Source organism: Adiantum capillus-veneris, chromosome 11 (genome assembly GCF_014529385.1).
Source record: "Adiantum capillus-veneris isolate H3 chromosome 11, ASM1452938v2, whole genome shotgun sequence".
Lineage (NCBI taxonomy): Eukaryota > Viridiplantae > Streptophyta > Polypodiopsida > Polypodiales > Pteridaceae > Adiantum > Adiantum capillus-veneris.
In genome coordinates this window covers 106,411,228-106,430,954 of record NC_140941.1, presented here as the reverse complement: position 1 = coordinate 106,430,954, position 19,727 = coordinate 106,411,228, and the positions used below count along the sequence as shown (strand labels likewise).

Here is a 19,727-nt window from a genome sequence, read left to right as displayed (position 1 = left end):
TTTAGGGTTTCTGGCAGAAATTAGGATTTCTGCTGTCCACCACGTCATCACTTTGTGACATACCCCCCTCTTGAAAGCATTGTAATCGATCGCGATTACGCCTGCAAAACCCACAAAAGCCATAAACCGTCTTAGTAGACACAGACTGTGTGAGGATTCTAGGTACTAATCCTTTACTAAGTACTTAAACGCATGATTAAGACTTAAGAAACTTGAACTGTACTCGAGACAAGACTTACAAGACTCCGTGTTTGATTGATTGAATGTGTGATACAAGGGTTCCTTTATATAGGAGACAAATAGACACAAATGAAAAGACACGTCTCTTGGTGAAGAGACATGACTTTAGACGTAAAGACATATCCTTTCGGCGAAGAGCTGCAACCATTGGGCGAAGAGTCAAACCCGTAGAGCGAAGGGGTGTGACCAGTCGTCGAAGGAGTGTGACTTTTGGCGAAGAGACACGTCCTTTGGGCGAAGGGGTGTGACCATCCAAGCGTAGGGGTCCTCCTTGGCATGGCACTTCGCGTATCTGCAACTAGGAGTAGATGTATTGATAGTCACAATCGTGACAGACTGTTAGTACCTACGTACTAGGAACACACATCTAGCACATGTACAAAATCGACAGTCACATCACACGACATCACAAGACATCACCAGACATCACATGACATTCGTAGAAGGAGTGTTGACTTTTGGCGAAGAGACACGTCCTTTGGGCGAAGGGGCGTGACCATCCAAGCGCAGGGGTCCTTCTTGGCATGGCACTTCGCATATCTGCAACTAGGAGTAGATGTATTGCTGAACATAGTCACAATCGTGACAGACTGTTAGTACCTACGTACTAGGAACACACATCTAGCACATGTACAAAATCGACAGTCACATCACAGGACATCACCAGACATCACATGACATTCAACATTCATTCGGATCTTAGACCATGATTTATCTGCAATGTAGCTAGCAATCACATCTAGGTCCAATCGGGACCTCATCGATGTCCGATTGACAACCCTTATTGCAACCATGTCTATTCGAGATCAAGTAGACCAAAATGCTGCAGTCATTTCGTCTATCAGTTCCTGTACTCACAAGAAGTCAAGAACAAATCAGTATCATAATCAGGAATTCCATTTCATAAAGTCATCCAGCAGAATACTGTCAGCTCTCAGTATCCCTGAAGCTCAAAGAGACATCAGTGACTTTAGTATCAAAATCAAGGCATCTGTTGACAAAGGAGCGAAGTAACTCCCCTCTTGTGCATCCCATTGCACCAGATCTTCGGCCAAGTTGAATTTTTGGGTTCCGTTTGGAGTAGACTATGCTAAACTAAAACATCGAGGTAAAGTTTCACAATCCGAGGAGTATCTGCTAAGCCCTCCTCCTCCATCCACTTCGCATCAAATGCAGGAAAGTTCTTGAACTTAACCAAGAACCGCCTTTGGACTTTACCTTTCTTCGAGTCTCGGAAAAAATTTGCTCTGATACCACTGTGAGGATTCTAGGTACTAATCCTTTACTAAGTACTTAAACTCATGATTAAGACTTAAGAAACTTGAACTGTACTCGAAACAAGACTTAGAAGACTCTTTGTTTGATCGATTGAATGTGTGATACAAGGGTTACTTTATATAGGAGACGAATAGACACAAATGAAAAGACACGTCTCTTGGTAAAGAGACATGACTTTAGACGTAAAGACACATCCTTTCGGCGAAGAGTTGCAACCATTGGGCGAAGAGTCGCATCCGTAGAGCGAAGGGGTGTGACCAGTCGTCGAAGGAGTGTGACTTTTGGCGAAGAGACACGTCCTTTGGGCGAAGGGGTGTGACCATCCGAGCGCAGGGGTCCTCCTTGGCATGGCACTTCGCATATCTGCAACTAGGAGTAGATGTATTGCTGTTAACATAGTCACAATTGTGACATTCCCTCCCATTTAAAATGAGAGCCCGTGTCAAAGAAATGACTTCTGATGTTGATAGAACTCTGGAAAAGCATTGAATCTTTGAAAATTCTCAGTCTTTGAGTTATCTGAAGTCTTTGTCTTGAACCTTTGCTACTGCTAAATCCCATGTCATTGCATTATTCAAAGACTTTTTAGAGGAATCTGGCATAATCAGGTTGACTGCAACAAGAGGTTGATCTTCAAAATCTTGCGTGCGATGTAAGCCTTCTGGTCTAAAATCTTCCAATAACTGTGAAATATTTGGGGAAGAGGAAATCTTCTCAAGGCACTCTTCAGATGGGGTAACTTCAACTTTATGAATCACTTGAGAGGATTTTGGCTTGAGACTGTAATCATCTTCCAATAATGAATCCCAAAATTCTTCAGAATCATCTTCTGGAACTGTAACTTCATGACTTGTAATTGGCATATCATCATCCAGTAAAGAATCAAAGAAAGCATAGTCGTCTTCAGACTCGGAATCTGCAACTATATCTTTATCTTTGTCTTCATCAATTGATTCGGGAGAAGTTAATGAATTCAAAAATTCATTAATAATATTTGCATCTGCATCGGAAATCATATTCTCTTCATAATCCACTGTATCATGCTGTTTGACTAGTACACGTGAGGTTTGAATCACTCTTTCCGCATGAGAAAGCCCATGTAAAGTCAATTCACGTCCATCTTTGAGCAAATTGATAGTATGTCCTCGAAAGCTAATTGCTGGATCATATTGAAATAACCAATGCTGACCAAGAATCATGTCGTAATAAGATAAAGGCATGACTTCAAAATCCAGTTGATCTGCATAAGTTTGAATCTCGAACTGCAACTGTCGAATTGTCTGATCACAAGTCAAAATTGATCCATCTGCTAATTCCACATCATATAAGTGAGATGTCTTCTGAGTTGGTAAGCGAAGCTGTTGAACTATCTGTGCTGACGAAATTATTCGAGCATCCGTTGTCCACCAAAATATTGATGGAGCGACCATAGTCCAAGAAGCTCAAAACTTGCTTTGAGAGAGGCTCCAAAACTGAAGAATTGCACTGAGCGTGCTTCATAAGAATACTCGTATCCTCTGAGACACGAATCGTATTGACCACAGATTTTCCTTTATCCTTAGCAGATTTCCGCGTTGGAAATTCTTTTCAAATTAGACGGATTTGGTCTCTTTGGACATTGATACCATCTATGGTCACCATTGCAAATTGTACACAATCCTTCCTTCTTTGAAGTCGAAGATCCATTTGACGAAGAGCCTTGCTGAGGATTGGAATACCGATCTTGAGAAAAATCACGTTCTTTACCACGATCAAGTGGAGGAGCATGTGAAGAAGATCTGCTTTGAGATTGTCGATCTTGAGAATAGAACTTTGAAGTTGAATAAGGTTGCGTTGCTTGCTGTCTGAACTTAGACTGATGTTGCTATCTTTGGCTATAGTTGTCTCTCCGATCGCGCTGTGAAAAGTGAGCGTTGTTTGAAGATCTATCACCCGGGAGAAAATTCCGTGTATGGCCGTTTATCGCCAAGACGCTCCACATAGGCAATTGCAGCATCCAAGGTGGTAGGGTTGTATTTGTGCACATCGTCCTTCAGGTTGGGTTCAGCTGTGAAGTTTATCAGAGGGACTAAGGGTCTCTATCTCAAGAGTTAATCTTTGGAACTTTGTGATGTACGCGGCCAAGGAATGTGTTTGGCTCAGGCGGCGAAGAGAGGACCGGGCATGAAAATCCGCATTGGCAGGTTCGAACGCCTTGCGAATAGCACGCCGGAATTTATCCCAAGAAGGTGTGTGTTTACCATCAGCAACCCGTCGTTGCCACCAAAGAAATGCTGTGTCCTTGAGCAGAGAACTAGCAAGTGCAACTTTTTTACTCTCGACCAAGTCCGTGTTCGATAAGTAAATCTCCATTTTGAACAGCCATTGGTCGAGCACGCGCTTGTCGCGACGACCATTATACGCTTCCGGCAGTTTAACATCAAGCTTCTTCTTCTGTGCAACATTAAAAATTTTATAAAGTAATTGAAGTTCGCGATTGTCTACCTCTTCAGTTGGGTCTGGTTCGTTTGGTTCGTCCATTGAAGCTTCGGATGAAGGTGTCGAATCAGCATGTGTAGTTCGAGAAACAACAGGTCGACTTCGAGAAGTGTTTTCCGTGTGCATCTCATCCAAGCGAGTGTGAAGTGATGCGAGGCTTATGGAAAGTGTGGCCATCTGCTCCTTAATAAGAGTAAGGGCATCGTCAAATTGACCACCTCCGTTCTGAGAATTCGGCATGGTTACGCCTCAAAAGGAACTCGATTAGGTGTAAGTTCTGGGTCGGGAACAGATTCTGGGACAACCTCTGGAATTGGTTTTGGTGCCGGTGAGTCGGAAATAATGATAATTTCGGGTTCGGGAACAAGTTCTTGGAAGAGGCTCTTCTGGGAGTACGTCAAGGTAGCTCAAGTATGGCACGGGCATGCGGAACTCGTTGGCGTCGGCATCCATGCAACTGTGAGCACGAAGAGGAGCACCTAGAGCACCTAATAATTTTGGGGCCTTTTAAATGATTAAGTGTTCACACGGGTTTTAAAAGTTAAGGGCATGTCAGTCAATGTTGGCCGGCCACTTTGGGGCTGAAATTTTGGGGTATTTTAATAAGTTAAATGGATTCTAAGTGCTTTCACATAGGCCTTTTTAATTATGGGTTTTGGCTGGCCACCTAAACTTTAGAATAGGCAAATTTGCCCAGCGTAAAAACAGAGACCCAGCCAGCGTAGAAAAATAAGTCCAGCGAAAGTCTATTGGCAGCCAGCGCTTGCAAATTAGAAGGCAGCGTTTCAGCATGAGGTGACGTTTCAGCCAGCAATAAAGTGTTAAATTTGCCAGCGCTTCAGAAATTCAGCCTTGCGTAGCAGAATTCAGCCAACTTTTCAGATTTGTAGCCAACGTTTGCAGAAAATTCAGCCCATCTGCGCTTCTCATGGCGCCAAGTGATTTGAGAACCGTTCGCGTGAAGGGGTGCAATCCTTGGGAAGGAGTGCGAACTCTTCAAACTGAAGGGGCACTTCCAAGGGGTGCGAGCATTGGGAAGAGGTGGCACCTGCCGGCGTGGTACCCTTTCGCATGAAGGGGTGCGACCATGGGTTTGAAGGGGTACTACCCGAGGAAAGGGCGCTCGAAGAGGCTTCAGCAGAAGTTGTCCCGAAAGTCACCGGGTACGCCACACAAACTCTGGGTATGCCACACACTCGCAGACACTGTTGTCCTGTTCTGTTTATGCTGCTTTTTTATGTATAGAATTAAATCAGTTACCTCATACCATCGGGGAAGAAGTTGAATTCCATCTTTCTTTTGCTTCCATGCAATTCCGGGAAAAGGGGGGGGGGGGTGAGAGGCTCACTTTCTTCGGGTCCCGGAAAAAATTTGCTCTGATACCACTGTGAGGATTCTAGGTACTAATCCTTTACTAAGTACTCAAACTCATGATTAAGACTTAAGAAACTTGAACTGTACTTGAGACAAGACTTAGAAGACTCTGTGTTTGATTGATTGAATGTGTGATACAAGGGTTCCTTTATATAGGAGATGAATAGACACAAATGAAAAGACACGTCTCTTGGTGAAGAGACATGACTTTAGACGTAAAGACACATCCTTTCGGCGAAGAGCTGCAACCATTGGGCGAAGAGTCGCACCCGTAGAGCGAAGGGGTATGACCAGTCGTCGAAGGAGTGTGACTTTTGGCGAAGAGACACGTCCTTTGGGCGAAGGGGTGTGACCATCCAAGCGCAGGGGTCCTCCTTGGCATGGCACTTCGCGTATCTGCAACTAGGAGTAGATGTATTGATAGTCACAATCGTGACAGACTGTTAGTACCTACGTACTAGGAACACACATCTAGCACATGTACAAAATCGACAGTCACATCACACGACATCACAGGACATCACATGACATTCAACATTCATTTGGATCTTAGACCATGGTTTATCGGCAATGTAGCTAGCAATCACATCTAGGTCCAATCGGGACCTCATGGATGTCCGATTGACTAACCCCTATTGCAACCATGTCTATTCGAGATCAAGTAGACCAAAATGCTGCAGTCATTTCGTCTATCAGTTCCTGCACTCACAAGATGTCAAGAACAAATCAGTATCATAATCAGGAATTCCATTTCATAAAGTCATCCCGCAGAATACTGTCAGCTCTCAGTATCCCTGAAGCTCAAAGAGACATCAGTGACTTTAGTATCAAAATCAAGGCATCTGTTGACAAAGGAGTGAAGTAACTCCCCTCTTGTGCATCCCACTGCACCAGATCTTCGGCCAAGCTGAATTTTTGGGTTCCGTTTGGAGTAGACTATGCTAAACCAAAACATCTATTTTATTTTATTAAAGTATAAGTTAGAGAGAGAAGCTTTTTGCTTTATTTTATAAAAGCTTAAGAGAGAGAAAGAAAGAGCCTCACTTTCTTTATCAAAGCTTTTGAGTTTAACAGCTTTTGGGCTCTGCTTTTGGCGCATAATCTTTAAATATGTGAGCAGGCCTCTCACAACTCAGAGCATTTGGACGCAAAGTCTGAGTGTGAGCACCTGCCCGCACTCTTGTACTCTGAACACAGATTAATACAAAAAGAAATACTGAAAGGGGGCGCCAGTCTTTGGGGCCAATATCTCTAGGCACTAAACTCCGCCGGGCCAGTGTCCAATCAATTGTGAACTGTGAACTGTTTTGAAGTGGTTATTTAACCTCACCGTACATGTGCAATCTCAGTGCTGATTATGCACTGTATTTTGATTGTTTTTCAGCCATACGGATGCCAGAACCCTTGGGAATAGTGCCTTGCTGCTAGAGGGCAGTTCGGGGACTCTTTAGGGCTAAAAACAGGTCAAAAACCAGTAATTACAGCGAGCTGAATTTACTGTTTTTGGGCAGAATCAGAGGGTTTATGCCAGTGGAAGTGAGTTCCAGCAAAGGAATTGGTTTCGGGCAAGTTTTGGGGTTGTTATGTTGCCGAAATTTTGCCAAAACAGGAGGTATCTAGCTGTATACAGGTAAAGAATTCCTAGGACTCTACTTTGTAATCTACCCTCTTAAGGAATAAAGAAATACCGAAAGGGGTGCCGATTTTGGGGCCTACAGGTTGTCGGCGTGTCACAGGTTTCTTTTGCAAAGTACTCTGTGTGCGCGCGCGTGCGCGTCTAAAGTAAAGTAAAGAATTTCGGGTGAAAGCCAAAGCCTACCGCCCTACGGGCCGGTTTCAAGGTTCCGTTGTAGGGACATCAATCACTTTTTCCTCAAGAAGTGAGCCTCGATTGTTTTGGGTAAAGACAGAGTACGGGAACGTGGGATTACACTATGGCCGACAAAGGGAAGAGGGCTCCTCTTCGAAGGATAGATAGGAAATTCCTATGGTGTTCGAGATTGGCGAGAGCTCACGGCCAGTCTGTACCTCCTGTTGATATGAGTGTCCCTCCAGTACATGGCTTTATGAACTAGGCAACTTGAGGATGATGCGTTCATGACTTAATTAGTTGCCGCGGTGAATGTGTTTTCACAATTGGTGCAGAACCCAAGGTTTATGGAGTTCTTGCAAGCGTCACTAGTGCCACATCAAAATAGGCAACCTACACCCCAAACAGAGCTTGTTGAGGCTCAAGCCCAAGTACTTCATGTATTCTTATTCAACTAGGCTGAAAATAAATGCTTTATATGCGAGTAGCCTAGTCACTTTGCTACCAATTGTCCACAAAGGGAAAGACCAGTTGACTGAGATGATCTGACTCAGATGATAAAGAAGATTAGAAATGCAAGAAGTTTAAACCCACGGCAGGTTTGGTGCCAGATATGGTGGGTGACATGCCCAATACAGATGCCTGCTAGTTATGTAAATCATGGGTAAAGTTAGAGATTAGAGGACACTCATCTTCTTTGATCCAGGTGCCAAAGCAAACTTCATCTCACCAGAGTTAGCTATGAAGTTGGGCATTAGAGTTGAAGAGATGGGGTACATTGCAAAGGCAGGGTTGGCATGTCCTGTCCACTTAGAGTGTGTTACTCCCATCATTGGAAAGCTGCGTGTGCATATTCAGTCATATATAGACACATAAGAATTTTATATCATGCCATTGGAAGGGTGCGATGCGCTACTTGGAATTCCGTGGATGTTTAGAGTGCATGGCGTGCTGGATGCCTTTGGCAAGACGATCACCCTTCAGCATAGGGACAAAACTCATGTTTTGGATGTAAAGCTCAAAGGGGAGTCTGTCCCTATTGTATCCGCTTCTGCTATCACTTCTGTAATAAAGAATCATCTTTTTGTGTACTTGATTTGCACGTGATGTCTCAGATAATTGTCAATCAAATTTATCTGTGTTAGATAAAGAAAGGTCAACATTTTTGCAAAAGTTTAGTGATTGTTTTTCTGATTCATTACCGTCGTAATTGCCGCCAGAGAGACCTGAGGACCATTGAATAGATTTGGTGCCAGGGTGTAGCCCACCAAATAGACCTCCCTACAGGGTTAGTGTGGCACAGTAGAAAGAGATTATGGGCCAGGTTGAGGAGTTATTAGGAGAAGGGGTTGATTCAGCCTAGTTCTCCACCTTTTTGCTCCCTAGTGTTCCTAGTGCAGAAAAGGATGGCTCATGGCGCATGTGTATTGATTACCGTGCGTTGAATAAGAATACCATCAAGAATAGGTTTCCTATTCCTAGAATTGATGATATTCTCGATCGTTTAGAGGGTGCTGCAATTTTCAGCAGGATAGACCTTAAGAGTGGGTACCATCAGATTCGTATAAGGCCAGAGGATGTGCACAAGACTGCGTTTAGAACGACATTTGGTCTTTATGAATTTCTAGTGATGCCGTTTGGGCTAACAAATGCTCCTGCCACGTTCAAAATGATGGACCGGATTTTCCGCTCGCATCAACAATTTGTTGAGACTTTCTTCAATGACATGATAGTCTATTCGAAGAATGAAGAGGAGCATAGGTGTCACTTGACCATTGTGTTCGAAGAGCTGCGCAGTCACACAGGCTACTTGTCAATCCTAAGAGAAGTAAATTCTTCCTGGAAGAGATCCACTTTCTTGGTCACATAGTCTCAAAGGATGGTGTCAGAATGGATCTCGCAAAGGTCGAAGCTATTAAGACATGGCCAGACTTGAAGACTGTGCACGATGTCAGAAGCTTCTTGGGATTATGCTCCTACTATAGAAGGTTTATTAGGACTTTTGCAGAGATAGCATCACCTCTTCACACTTTGCAAAAAAAAGAGGCCACTTTCAGATGGACTCAAAAAGAGATTTCAGCTTTTAGTCTCTTAAAGGAAAAGTTAGTAATTGTTTTGCCAGATCTCAGGAAGTCATTTGTGGTCCAGTGTGACGCGTGTGGCAGTAGCATCAGAGCAGTGCTAATGCAAGATGGACGAGTAGTAGCTTATGAAAGTTGAATTTTGCAAGGGTCAGAGAAGACTATGCAAGTCTATGAGAAAGAGCTCTTGGTTGTGATTCATGCGCTTTCTAGTTGGAAGCACTACCTCTTAGGTGCTAATTTTGTTGTCCAAATAGACCATCAGACCTTGCGATACTTCTCGACACAGTCAAAGTTATCCGAAAAGCATATGCGATGGACAAACATGCTTTCTATGTTCCACTTCCAAATTATGCATGTGGAAGGCAAGAAGAATGTTGTGGCTGATGCGTTATCAAGGAAGCCACAAATTTCAGCTGTGTCAATTTCTTATCATCATGAGCTAGATGACATCAGGGAACAATATGCTACTGATGAAGATTTTGCAAGGATCTTTGAACAGTTGCAAGAGGGGCAACATCATGAGCACTACCTCCTCAGCAATGGTTTTATGATGATGCATGGCAGACTTTGTGTCACTAGGCCATTGCAACATAAGGTCATGGAAGAGAGTCATGTCCCACCGTATGTAGGGCATCGTGGTATTGATGCGACAGTTAAAGCGGTAGAGACATTCTTCTATTGGCCTACCTTGAGGAGAGATGTGGATGCTTTTGCGAGCATGCTTGATTTGCCAAAAGGTCAAGTTTGACAGGCAAAAGGCACCGGGGTTGTTACAACCACTGCGGATTCCGGATAAGCCATGGGAAAGCATTGCTATGGACTTTTATCTTTGATCTTCCAAGAACGCGAACAGGGAATGATGGTATATGGACCATTATCTGCAGGTTCAACAAGCAGGCCCATTTTATCCCTGCTAGGAAGAAGATAAAATCTGATCAGATGGCACACTTGTTTTGGTACAATGTGTTTAAGTACCATGGTATGCCACAATCTATTATGAGTGATCGTGATCCTCGCATGACCAGTTTGTTCTAGAGAGGATTGTTTAAGAACATGGGCACTACGCTCAAGTTCTCGTCTTCGTTTCATCCACAAACTGATGAGCAGTCAGAAGAGGCTAACTCTACTGTCTTGGATCTGTTGAAATGCTATGTGTCAGATAATAAGGGCAAGTGGGAACAGTATTTGCCTATGCTTGAATATGCATACAATAATACAGTGCATTCCGTCGACTGGCAAGGCACCTTTTGAGATTGTTGAAGGCGGCAAAAAAGTTTCTTGCGTTTTGCATACAAAGGACAAGATCTTTGAGGCAGATCGATATGGGATGAGATGTACAAGAAAATTAAAGTTGCCTTGGAGAAGACTCGGGCAAAGTAGAAAAAGACTGCTGATCGTCACCTTCGTGACTTGCTGTTATCCCTTGGTGATTGGGTTCTGTTAAGGTTCAAAAAGGCAAGATTAAAGAAGATAAAGGGCAAGGAACGGCTATTTCCTAAGCTCAGCATGCGTTACTATGGGCCTTTTCAAGTGCTTGACAAGGATCAGGGATGTGGCTTACAAGCTGAAATTGCCTGATGCGTGGAAGATTCATAATGCGTTTCACGTGAGTCTTCTAAGACCCTTCGTGGGTGATGTGCCAGAAGATATGCCAGATGAGGATCAGCCAGAAGTTGAGGAACTTGATGAGATCCTGGTACCTGAGCAAGTTTTGGCACATAAGGATAGAAAAGTTAAAAGACAGGTTACAAGACACTACTTGGTGAAGTGCAAGAACTATCCGCCTATGGATGCAAAGTGGATGGAAGAGCATGGACTGTCAGAGTCACCAAATGTATTGCAGCTTTACCTTGAAGCCTTTGGGTTACAACCTACTTATGCCCCAACCCAACGTGTGCAAAGGAGGGGTAATGATAGGGCTAGCACATCAAATGTACATATGAATTCAGTGTAATAGATGGAAATGTAAAAGTATGAAGGCCTCATTAAGTCATTTGTATCTATGTGTTATGACCTTTCTTGCGGATACATGCGGTGATAAAAGAGTGCTAACAACACAAGATCATTAGTGGCGTGTATTTATGGTATGCAATCGAGGACGTTTGCGATTTCAAGAGGGGGGTATGTCACGAGGACGTGGCAACTGCTAACCTTAGTTGTTGGTTTCTTTCCAATGATGTTTGTTATATTTTTGAGACCCTCTTTTTGAAGTTGCAAATGGTCGGACATTGTATGGCCAATGTGAACGGTAGTTTCACCTATAAACGGGGATTGGGTCGGCATTGGAATTCGTATAGTAAGAGGATGTCTAGGCTCAGTTCAAGATCATGTAGGTCCCCCTCGTCGCACTTAGCAAGTTGGTGGATACTAGGAAGTGAACTTAATAAAGGCATAAAGTCAAGGTTTGATCACCAAAAGAAAATACCCGACAATTGGCCACATTGCATTTTTGGAGGCGGTCCCAATGGGGATAGATGGTCAGAAGACCAGTGGGAGCCCAACGGAAGCATCTCTTAAAAATTAGGGAACTGCTATTTTGGGCCATGAAATGTGTTCGCGTCATTACCTTCGTCATTACCTTCGGAATGACAAGGGGAACATTTTAGAACTTTGTCGTAAAGTCAACTGGGCAACAAGTCGGGAGATTTTTAGGCGGCAACCCCGAAACGGGAAATGGCTTGTAAACGCGCCAAGTGGCACATTTTTGTGCACTTTCCTCATGCATGAAGAAGTGGCACTGAATTTATAGCTGGGAGGCTCATTTGCAAGTTTCTTGCCACAGGTTAAGAGCTATGGAGTGCTTGCTTTCCCCTCTATGTACAATGTAGTGCTAGGAGTGATGACCTGCACACTACACACTGCTCTCTCTCTCCCCTACGTGCAGTTATGTGATGCCCTGCAAGAGGGCTCTTCATTTGACTGATGTACAACTGTGTGGTTTCATGTTGTTGTGCTGAGGCAAGAGCCTCCTTGAGCAGGAACAGGAGTAGCTAACTGCTACTCCAAAAGCAGGCACCGGTAAGGATGATAACCTCACCGTACAGGTGCGATTTCAGCGCTTATTATGTGTTGTATTTTGACTGTTTTTTAGCCATACGGATGCTAGAACCCTTGAAAATAGTGCCCCACTGCTAGAGGGCAGTTCGGGGACTGTCTAGGGCTGAAAACAGGGCAAAAACCAGTAAATACAGCTAGCTGAATTTACTGTTTTTGGGCAGGAATCAGAGGGTCTATGCCAGCGGAAGTGAGTTCTAGCAGGGGAATTGGTTTCGGGCAAGTTTTGGGGCTGTTATGTTGTTGAAATTTTACCAAAACAGGCGGTATCCAGTTGGATACAAGTAAAGAACAGGCGGTATCTACCCTCTTAAGGAATAAAGAATTACCGAAAGGGGCACCAATTTTGGGGCCTACAGGTTGTCGGCGTCTGCTGGGAGCATTCTAGCTTCCGAGCCGTGTGTGTACTTAAGTGTTAATTCCCATCGCAGGTTCCTTATGCAAAGTACTTCAGAGGAAGGTGCTTTTGGGGGACATCACTCATAGACAGTCATAGATTGACTTCCGACGCTTGGAGAGGGCATTTTTGGCTCGCCTAGAGCAGGATCTATACCAGCTATTCTTGAGTCAGGACTCACGTGAGGCATGGTGGCTCTTTCATGAGCACTCCCGCCCCCCTGCCATCACTTCTACAGAGGCCTGGGGCCAGTATGCATCATCTCTGTACACAGTTCCTGAGCAGCCCCCTCTTTTCGAATCCCCCCGATCCATGCCCACACACATGTGCTTTTTTCATCGCTGAGATGGTGAGGAAGGCCATTGACAGGATGAGGACTGGGAGAGCATATGATCATGATGGCTTAGTGGCTGAGCATTTCACGCATGCCAGAGATTTACTAGCAGAGCTTCTAGCAGTTATGTTTAACCGTGCCATGTGTGAGGGCTTGCCTGATACTTGGAGCCTATCTACTATTGTACCTATCTTCAAGTCGGGAGACCTTATGGAGCTTGGGAATTATCGCTCTATCATGATTGGACACACATTGGCATGGTTGTACGCATCTATTCTTGAGCAGCAAATGAGTAGATGGGCAGAGAGGGAGGGGATACGCGCAGCCGGGCAGGCAGGCTTCAGGAGGGGTTTTTCTACTCTTGACCATACCTTGACACTCAGAGCCATCATTGAGGAGGGCAGACCGCGTGGGAGACGGATCTATTGTAGCTTTGTGGATTTCCGCAAAGCATTTGACACAATGCCTAGAGCTAGATTGATGCGCAGATTACAACAGATGGGAGTACCCACAGAGCTCATTTGGGGGGTCATGGCATTATACAGGTCAGTAGTGGGGCATGTACGCACCCCAGAGGGTCTATCCACACCGGTTTACTCCACTATTGAGGTGAAACATGGTTGCCCGCTCTCTCCTACTCTATTTGGTATGTATGTGGATGAGGTTTCCGACTACATTGAGAGAGATGGCAGGGACATGGATTCCACTATTGTTATATGCTGATGATATTGTGTTGATCTCCGACTCTCCAGAGGGGATGCAACGTCACTTGGATGCTTTGCATAGGTTTGCCCAGGAAAGTGGTTTGTCCGTCAACCTTGGTAAAACCAAGGTCATGGTATTTAATACCACCCCACAGTGGATCAGGAGGTGAGCGCCCGCATTCACATACGGCCAGGAGAAGGTGGAGTATACTGATGCTTACACTTACCTTGGAGTGGTTTTTAGTGGGCCAGCATTTTCATTGAGGAGGCAACAAAGACTAGATTGACGAGAGCCCATGCAGCATTGGGTAGATTGGAAAGGATGTGTTTACAAGTTCAGCTTTAGGAGCCTAGGACGAAGCTCTGGCTCTTTGACACTTTGGTGGCTTCTGCATTGCTTTATGGAGCTGAGATTTGGGGACCTTCACTAGATCATCACGGGGACAGGCCGCAGTGATGGATGAGGGACATGGAGAAGCCTCTGGTCTCTATGATCTCGCGGCTCATTAGAGCCAAGGCTTCAGTACCACGTGCTATTGTACGAGCAGAGCTAGCTGCCCCCCCACTAGTGGTTGAGGCGCTCACAAGATCTGTCTCCTTCATACACCGCATGTGGGAACTTCCCAGAGACAGATATGCACGCCTTGCACTCGAGTCCTCTCAACCGTTAGCCATGCAGGGGGACACAACATGCTGGTATGGGAAGATGACATCGTGGTTTCAGGCGCATGGGTTCAACATAGACAGATTGCCTTCCAATACTCACTGGATGCGCCCTCTCTGACTCTTACACAATCCGAGATCACTAGGCTCATTCGCTAGGACTTGACTCAGCTAGACACCAAGAGGACATGGATACAGCCAGCATAGGAGCTGGGCAAGAAGATGGCTTTCTACAGAGAGCATCTCCTCCAGCTTACGGAGGATGGTTTTGTGAGGAGGCCCAGATACATGGACACCCACTTGTCTCATGGGATACGATGTGCTATTGGCCAGATACGCACATACATCTTCACACCAGCTGCGAATCGAGACTGGGAGATACAACGGAGTACCAGCAGAGGCCAGGACATGCCCCCTGTGTGACATCGAGCCTGAGACAGAGTTGCACTACACATGCCACTGCCCCGTCTACCACGAGATACGAGACCGCTTCCATTGCTTGTTTAGAGAGGGCTTTGGACCATTCTCTAGAGTCATGCTGTATGAGGATCAGAGATGCCTGGGTTTGTTTTTGCTCGAGCTGTGCAGACACAGAGAGAGCCTAATGAGAGGAGAGGCTAGCCAGTCTCAGAGACAGATCACAGACTTCTTTAGAGCTGCCACACCACTGGACACCCGGAGGAGTTACTACCACAGCAGAGCTCGTCGACTTACACCAAAGGCACACTGATCGACCGAGCGACTGAGTTGGGGAGTTCTAGGTCTGCCCACGACTGCGGAGGACTACACAGCATCGACGGAGGCTGCATCAGAGGATTCAGATCACTTTGGCTCGACATGCACGACGCCCGGTCAGACTATTGACCATGGAGGAGATTGATGAGATCCGCCAGCGACCGATGCTGGATCTCTTGTGATCTAGCTATCCCAGCTAGCTATTTAGCTGCTTAGTTCAGACCTAGCAGTTTAGGATTCCATAGTATTTTATTTTGTCATTTTGTCATTTTGTCATCTTGTTACTCTTACTTTGTATCAGATCCACCACATTGTAACTTTCTGGTCTCACAGGTCACTTTGGCCTTTTGAAGATGTTAATATAACATTTCATTTCATCTCTCTCTCTCTCTCTCTCTCTCTCTCTCTCTCTCTCTCTCTCTCTCTCTGTCTAAAGTAAAGAATTTCGGGTGAAAGCCAAAGCCTACCTCCCCACGGGCCGGTTTACATGCCGCCCAGGAGAAGGAAATGCGCAGCTCCTCACTTATTTCTCTTTCTCATGAATGAAACATATGTTTAGTATCACATCAGGGAACAGAGACAAAGAGAGTAGTTGTTGGGGCATAATGTTTAATGAGGTGATCTGGTAGCTGGAAAGCTCAACGGGCACTGTTATATTTTATGACTATTAATCCAGGCTTGTTGAAGTATTGTCTGGATCTAATGGTCACCATGATGTTTTCAGGGGAGAACTATACGACGGTTAGGCCATAATGTTCTTGCAGCTGGTCAGAGGGCAGCAGCACGATCTCAAGCTGGTGTAACTGGAAAAGGTGCAGGGACATTCCTTCCGAGACAGATACAGGATGCTCGCAGTACAGACTCCTTGGCCTCACGGTATAAAGCGCCTTTTACCCCAATGAGGCTACATGCAGCAACATTTTCTACGGAGAGGCGCAAGGAAGAGGTTTTACTTTTATATTGTTTTTTAAGTCTTTTCTTATATTATTTCTACTCTTTCAAGCGTTTTATATGTACAGTAAGGCAATTTGACCTGACAGGACTCTTTAGAAATCTAAAGGGCTAACATCGAAGTGCATTTATCCTGTGGTTGTGTTTCTTCCTTTTTGTGTTAAAGTTGATAAAGTGATGATGGCATGTGCACTTGACAGACAACAAGGAGAGACCTTACTGCACAGGATGAAGATCCTTTTGATCCTCTGACAGACAAGATTCCTGAGAAGCCAGTATCTTTTGCAGAAGGTGCCTCATATAGTGTTGCCATATTGGCTGGCTTTGCCGTAGCTGCTGCAGCAGCATATGCTGTCTTCAAGGAGCTGATATTTGAACCCAAAGAGTGAGTGAATCTTAAATGATGCTTTTGCGCAGTGTGAACATACAGAAGACTCTTAATAGCATGTGTAATTTCAGGTATAAAGTCTTCAACAAAGCCTTGGATAGAGTTCAGCATGATAATCAGGTCATTATTTGTTCCGTGAAGATTTAAGAGCAAGTGACAGGGATGTTGTTTATGTTTGTGGCTTGATGACATTGCGGAGCTTGTTTCCAGGTTACCGTACGCATTGGCCTTCCTGTAACTGGGTATGGGCAGGACAGTCGCAACAGAGCAGCCCGGCAACGAATCCCTCACCGTACATGGGCTGATGAAGATGGTGTTGAGCGAATTGAGGTAATTATGAATGATGGGCCTGGTTTTGGGTGATAGGTTCGTTGTGTGAACACATTATTTATATTTTAGGAGACATTTTGGTCTCCAAGGCTCTAGTTCCATCCCGAAAAGACAGCTGTTCAAAAGCCACAAAAATGTATTAGCAAACAGCACATGCACGGTTTGAGGCGGGTGTCTCCATTTTCTGCAGCTATTCACAACATTCATACATGCTTTCAAAGCTTGTTTTGCATTGAATGCTGTCAAAGAATGTGTTCAAAGTATTTGAAGTGATCTACTTGTGGTTTTCTAGGTACAATTTTATGTTCGTGGCCCCCATGGAGTTGGTAGGGTTCATTCGGAAATGTTCAAAGATAAAGAAGACAAACAGTGGAAGTTCACATACCTCATTGTAGACATTTTGTCTCCTTCGCCCACTCGGCTAATGCTGGAGTCCTACGTGCCAGCGTGAAGTGAAAGTGTGAAAGATTTTTTGAGGCACTGCATTGATTGAAATGGAGGTGGAAGCTGTCTGGCTGATAAGGGACAACAGGCCAAGAAATAGGTCACATGCTGGGCCTGCCTCTTCAGATGTCAGCTACCCCCCGTGGCTCGCAGGCAAATTTTATTTAAGCAACTGGTGAGTGAAATCTTCAGGGCGAGTTCTCCAATTTTCTCATTTATGGCTTTGTATGTCTACCCATTACTACCATTCTCATTTTTTCGTGCATATACTTGCTTGTGTTTACGAAGTATGGTAAAGCAATTAGAGAAGACAACTGCAACACTGTTTTTTGAAGAGTCCCTAGAAAAAAAGAATTATTTTACTTTGAGAAAAACTTCTCAACTACAACTGCAAGCGGAAAGGCAGTCTTTGTAAACAAGAACTATAATGTGTAAAATTGCTCATGATGTATTTGACACCCCTCCAAACTGCATGGCCTGATGGAGTGATGGCCCTTAATCAATGGCTCTATGAGAATATTTTGCACGTACTATGGGGTTTTGAAGTTTTGAGAGTGGCCCAAGCCATCTTGCTAACCTCAATACTACCCAATTTGACATGTGCTGGTGATGGTTGTCTTTTGGCACAATAAAGCTTGCTTCTCTCTCTCGTATGTGAAGAGTTGCTTTGTATTGAAAGACATCAATGGTCTTGTAGAGGTGTTGCACTTTTACATGGGGCATTCACTATATGTAATAGCTAGTATATCACGTGGATTCAAGGGGTGTTACAAAAATCTCCTTTTAGTGTATTTTTCACGATTGTAACACACCCCTTTTGTATTCAACCTATACTTTTTTGAAAATGTTCTTTTAAATGATACCTCTCTACATCTTTTTGGGAATCGAAAATATCTTGTTGAACCAACGTGATAGGTACATATATTTTAGGTGGCCTCCGTGTGTATTTTAATGATCGTTCCAAGCTAGCATACTGTAACTATTGGACGCTTCTATGAGTGAGTTTCAAGCAATTCCCTACTGTGGTCGAATAAGTAGGCACAAGATGAGAAGAATAGTTCAAGGAATATATGCATTTCAAATGAAAGGGTTGAAAAACAATTATAGTAAATATTTGAACTATATATCTAATTATAAAGTGGGCAAAAGGTATGTATGGTCAAGTATCAAGCTTTGTTACATCTGTTTCGGCTCGAGCGTGTTACATGCGTCACTTTTGCATTGAAATACATGCTTGACCATAGGATTGTAGTCTTATCTCATTGTATGAGACTCTACATGGCTTGAGTGTTATGTGCGTCACTTTTGTATTGAAATACGCTCAACCATAGGATTGTAGTCTAAAACATTGTATGAGACTTTATATGGCATGTTTCGTGCCTGTACTTGATTGCTGGGGTTATGCTCTTTTGTTGTAGCAGCAACATACTTTGGTCGGATTGTATGGTTGTGGTTGAGTTGTTTGTGGGAGATGTATGCAACCATTGCTTTCATGTGCCAATGAGACAAACGGAGGAAGTTCATTAAGTATGCACCTAATTGTCTTTGGTCGTGAACATCTGTATGTAGAGCAAACTCAGTCTCATTTTCAACCTATCCAAGTCTTTTATGAGTTCATTGATGCTGATGCTCATATGTACTTGATGGGGAGAGAAAATAGAGTTAGTAGTCTTTGGTCGTGAACGTCTGCATGTAGAGCAAACACAATCTCATATTCAACCTATCCAAGTCTTTAATGAGTTCATTGATGTTGATGCTCATATGTTGACGGGGAGAGAAAACAGATTTAGTAGTCTAGGGCATTAGTTTGATGTTGTGGATGAAAATAATGCTCGTGTTTGGTTATGTGTGTTATGTCCCTCGAGATGCTATTACAGAGTATAATTACAACAGGGAAAATAATTGTTCATCTCCACCTAATCATGCCCTTATCAAGCCTTTCCTATTTAAGGTCCCTTTTCCAAGCATATGGGCTCTTAACCCCTTGTCAAGCCCCTTGCCCAAACTGTTGTCCTCATACTACTACTCTCTTGGAGATAGTTTTCTTCCTTGAAAAGCAAAGTTAGAAATCATTTCTTAATCACAATAATGTTCTCCCAAGAAGAATCCTCCTCAGGTTTGTTGTTTCGCTTAACCAAAACTTGATGACATTCATTATGCCTTGTACGTAAACATGAGAATCCAAAATACATTCTAGTTCATAAGCCAAACTAAATAGTTTGATAAAATCAACCAAAACATCTATATCCACCACATTGTCATCATTGCCTAGCCATTTACTTTAATGACTAACATGTAACATTTGCAGTACACTTGTAGAGGATCGTAACATCAACTTATAGGTAGCTGCCTAAGTGTGCTTATATGACCTTGAATGGACCATAGTAATGAGAAGAGAACTTTAGAACTGGTCTTGTCTTTAGATTTTCAAAATGTTCTGATACACGTAGAAAATTTGATCAC

At 43.9% G+C, this 19,727-nt stretch overlaps 1 protein-coding gene across 1 annotated transcript in view; it reads left to right on the top strand.

Annotated features, from left to right (window-relative positions):
- Positions 1-17,794, top strand: part of SD3 (import inner membrane translocase subunit) — a 40,934-nt gene extending 23,140 nt beyond the window's left edge. The window contains exons 3-7 of the mRNA XM_086523506.1: positions 15,876-16,097; positions 16,303-16,487; positions 16,562-16,610; positions 16,701-16,820; positions 17,113-17,794. Of these exons, the coding sequence (XP_086379632.1) occupies positions 15,876-16,097; positions 16,303-16,487; positions 16,562-16,610; positions 16,701-16,820; positions 17,113-17,271 (735 nt within the window). The 3' untranslated portion in view covers positions 17,272-17,794. The remainder of the gene's footprint in view (positions 1-15,875; positions 16,098-16,302; positions 16,488-16,561; positions 16,611-16,700; positions 16,821-17,112) is intronic.
- Positions 17,795-19,727: the final 1,933 nt, after the last annotated feature.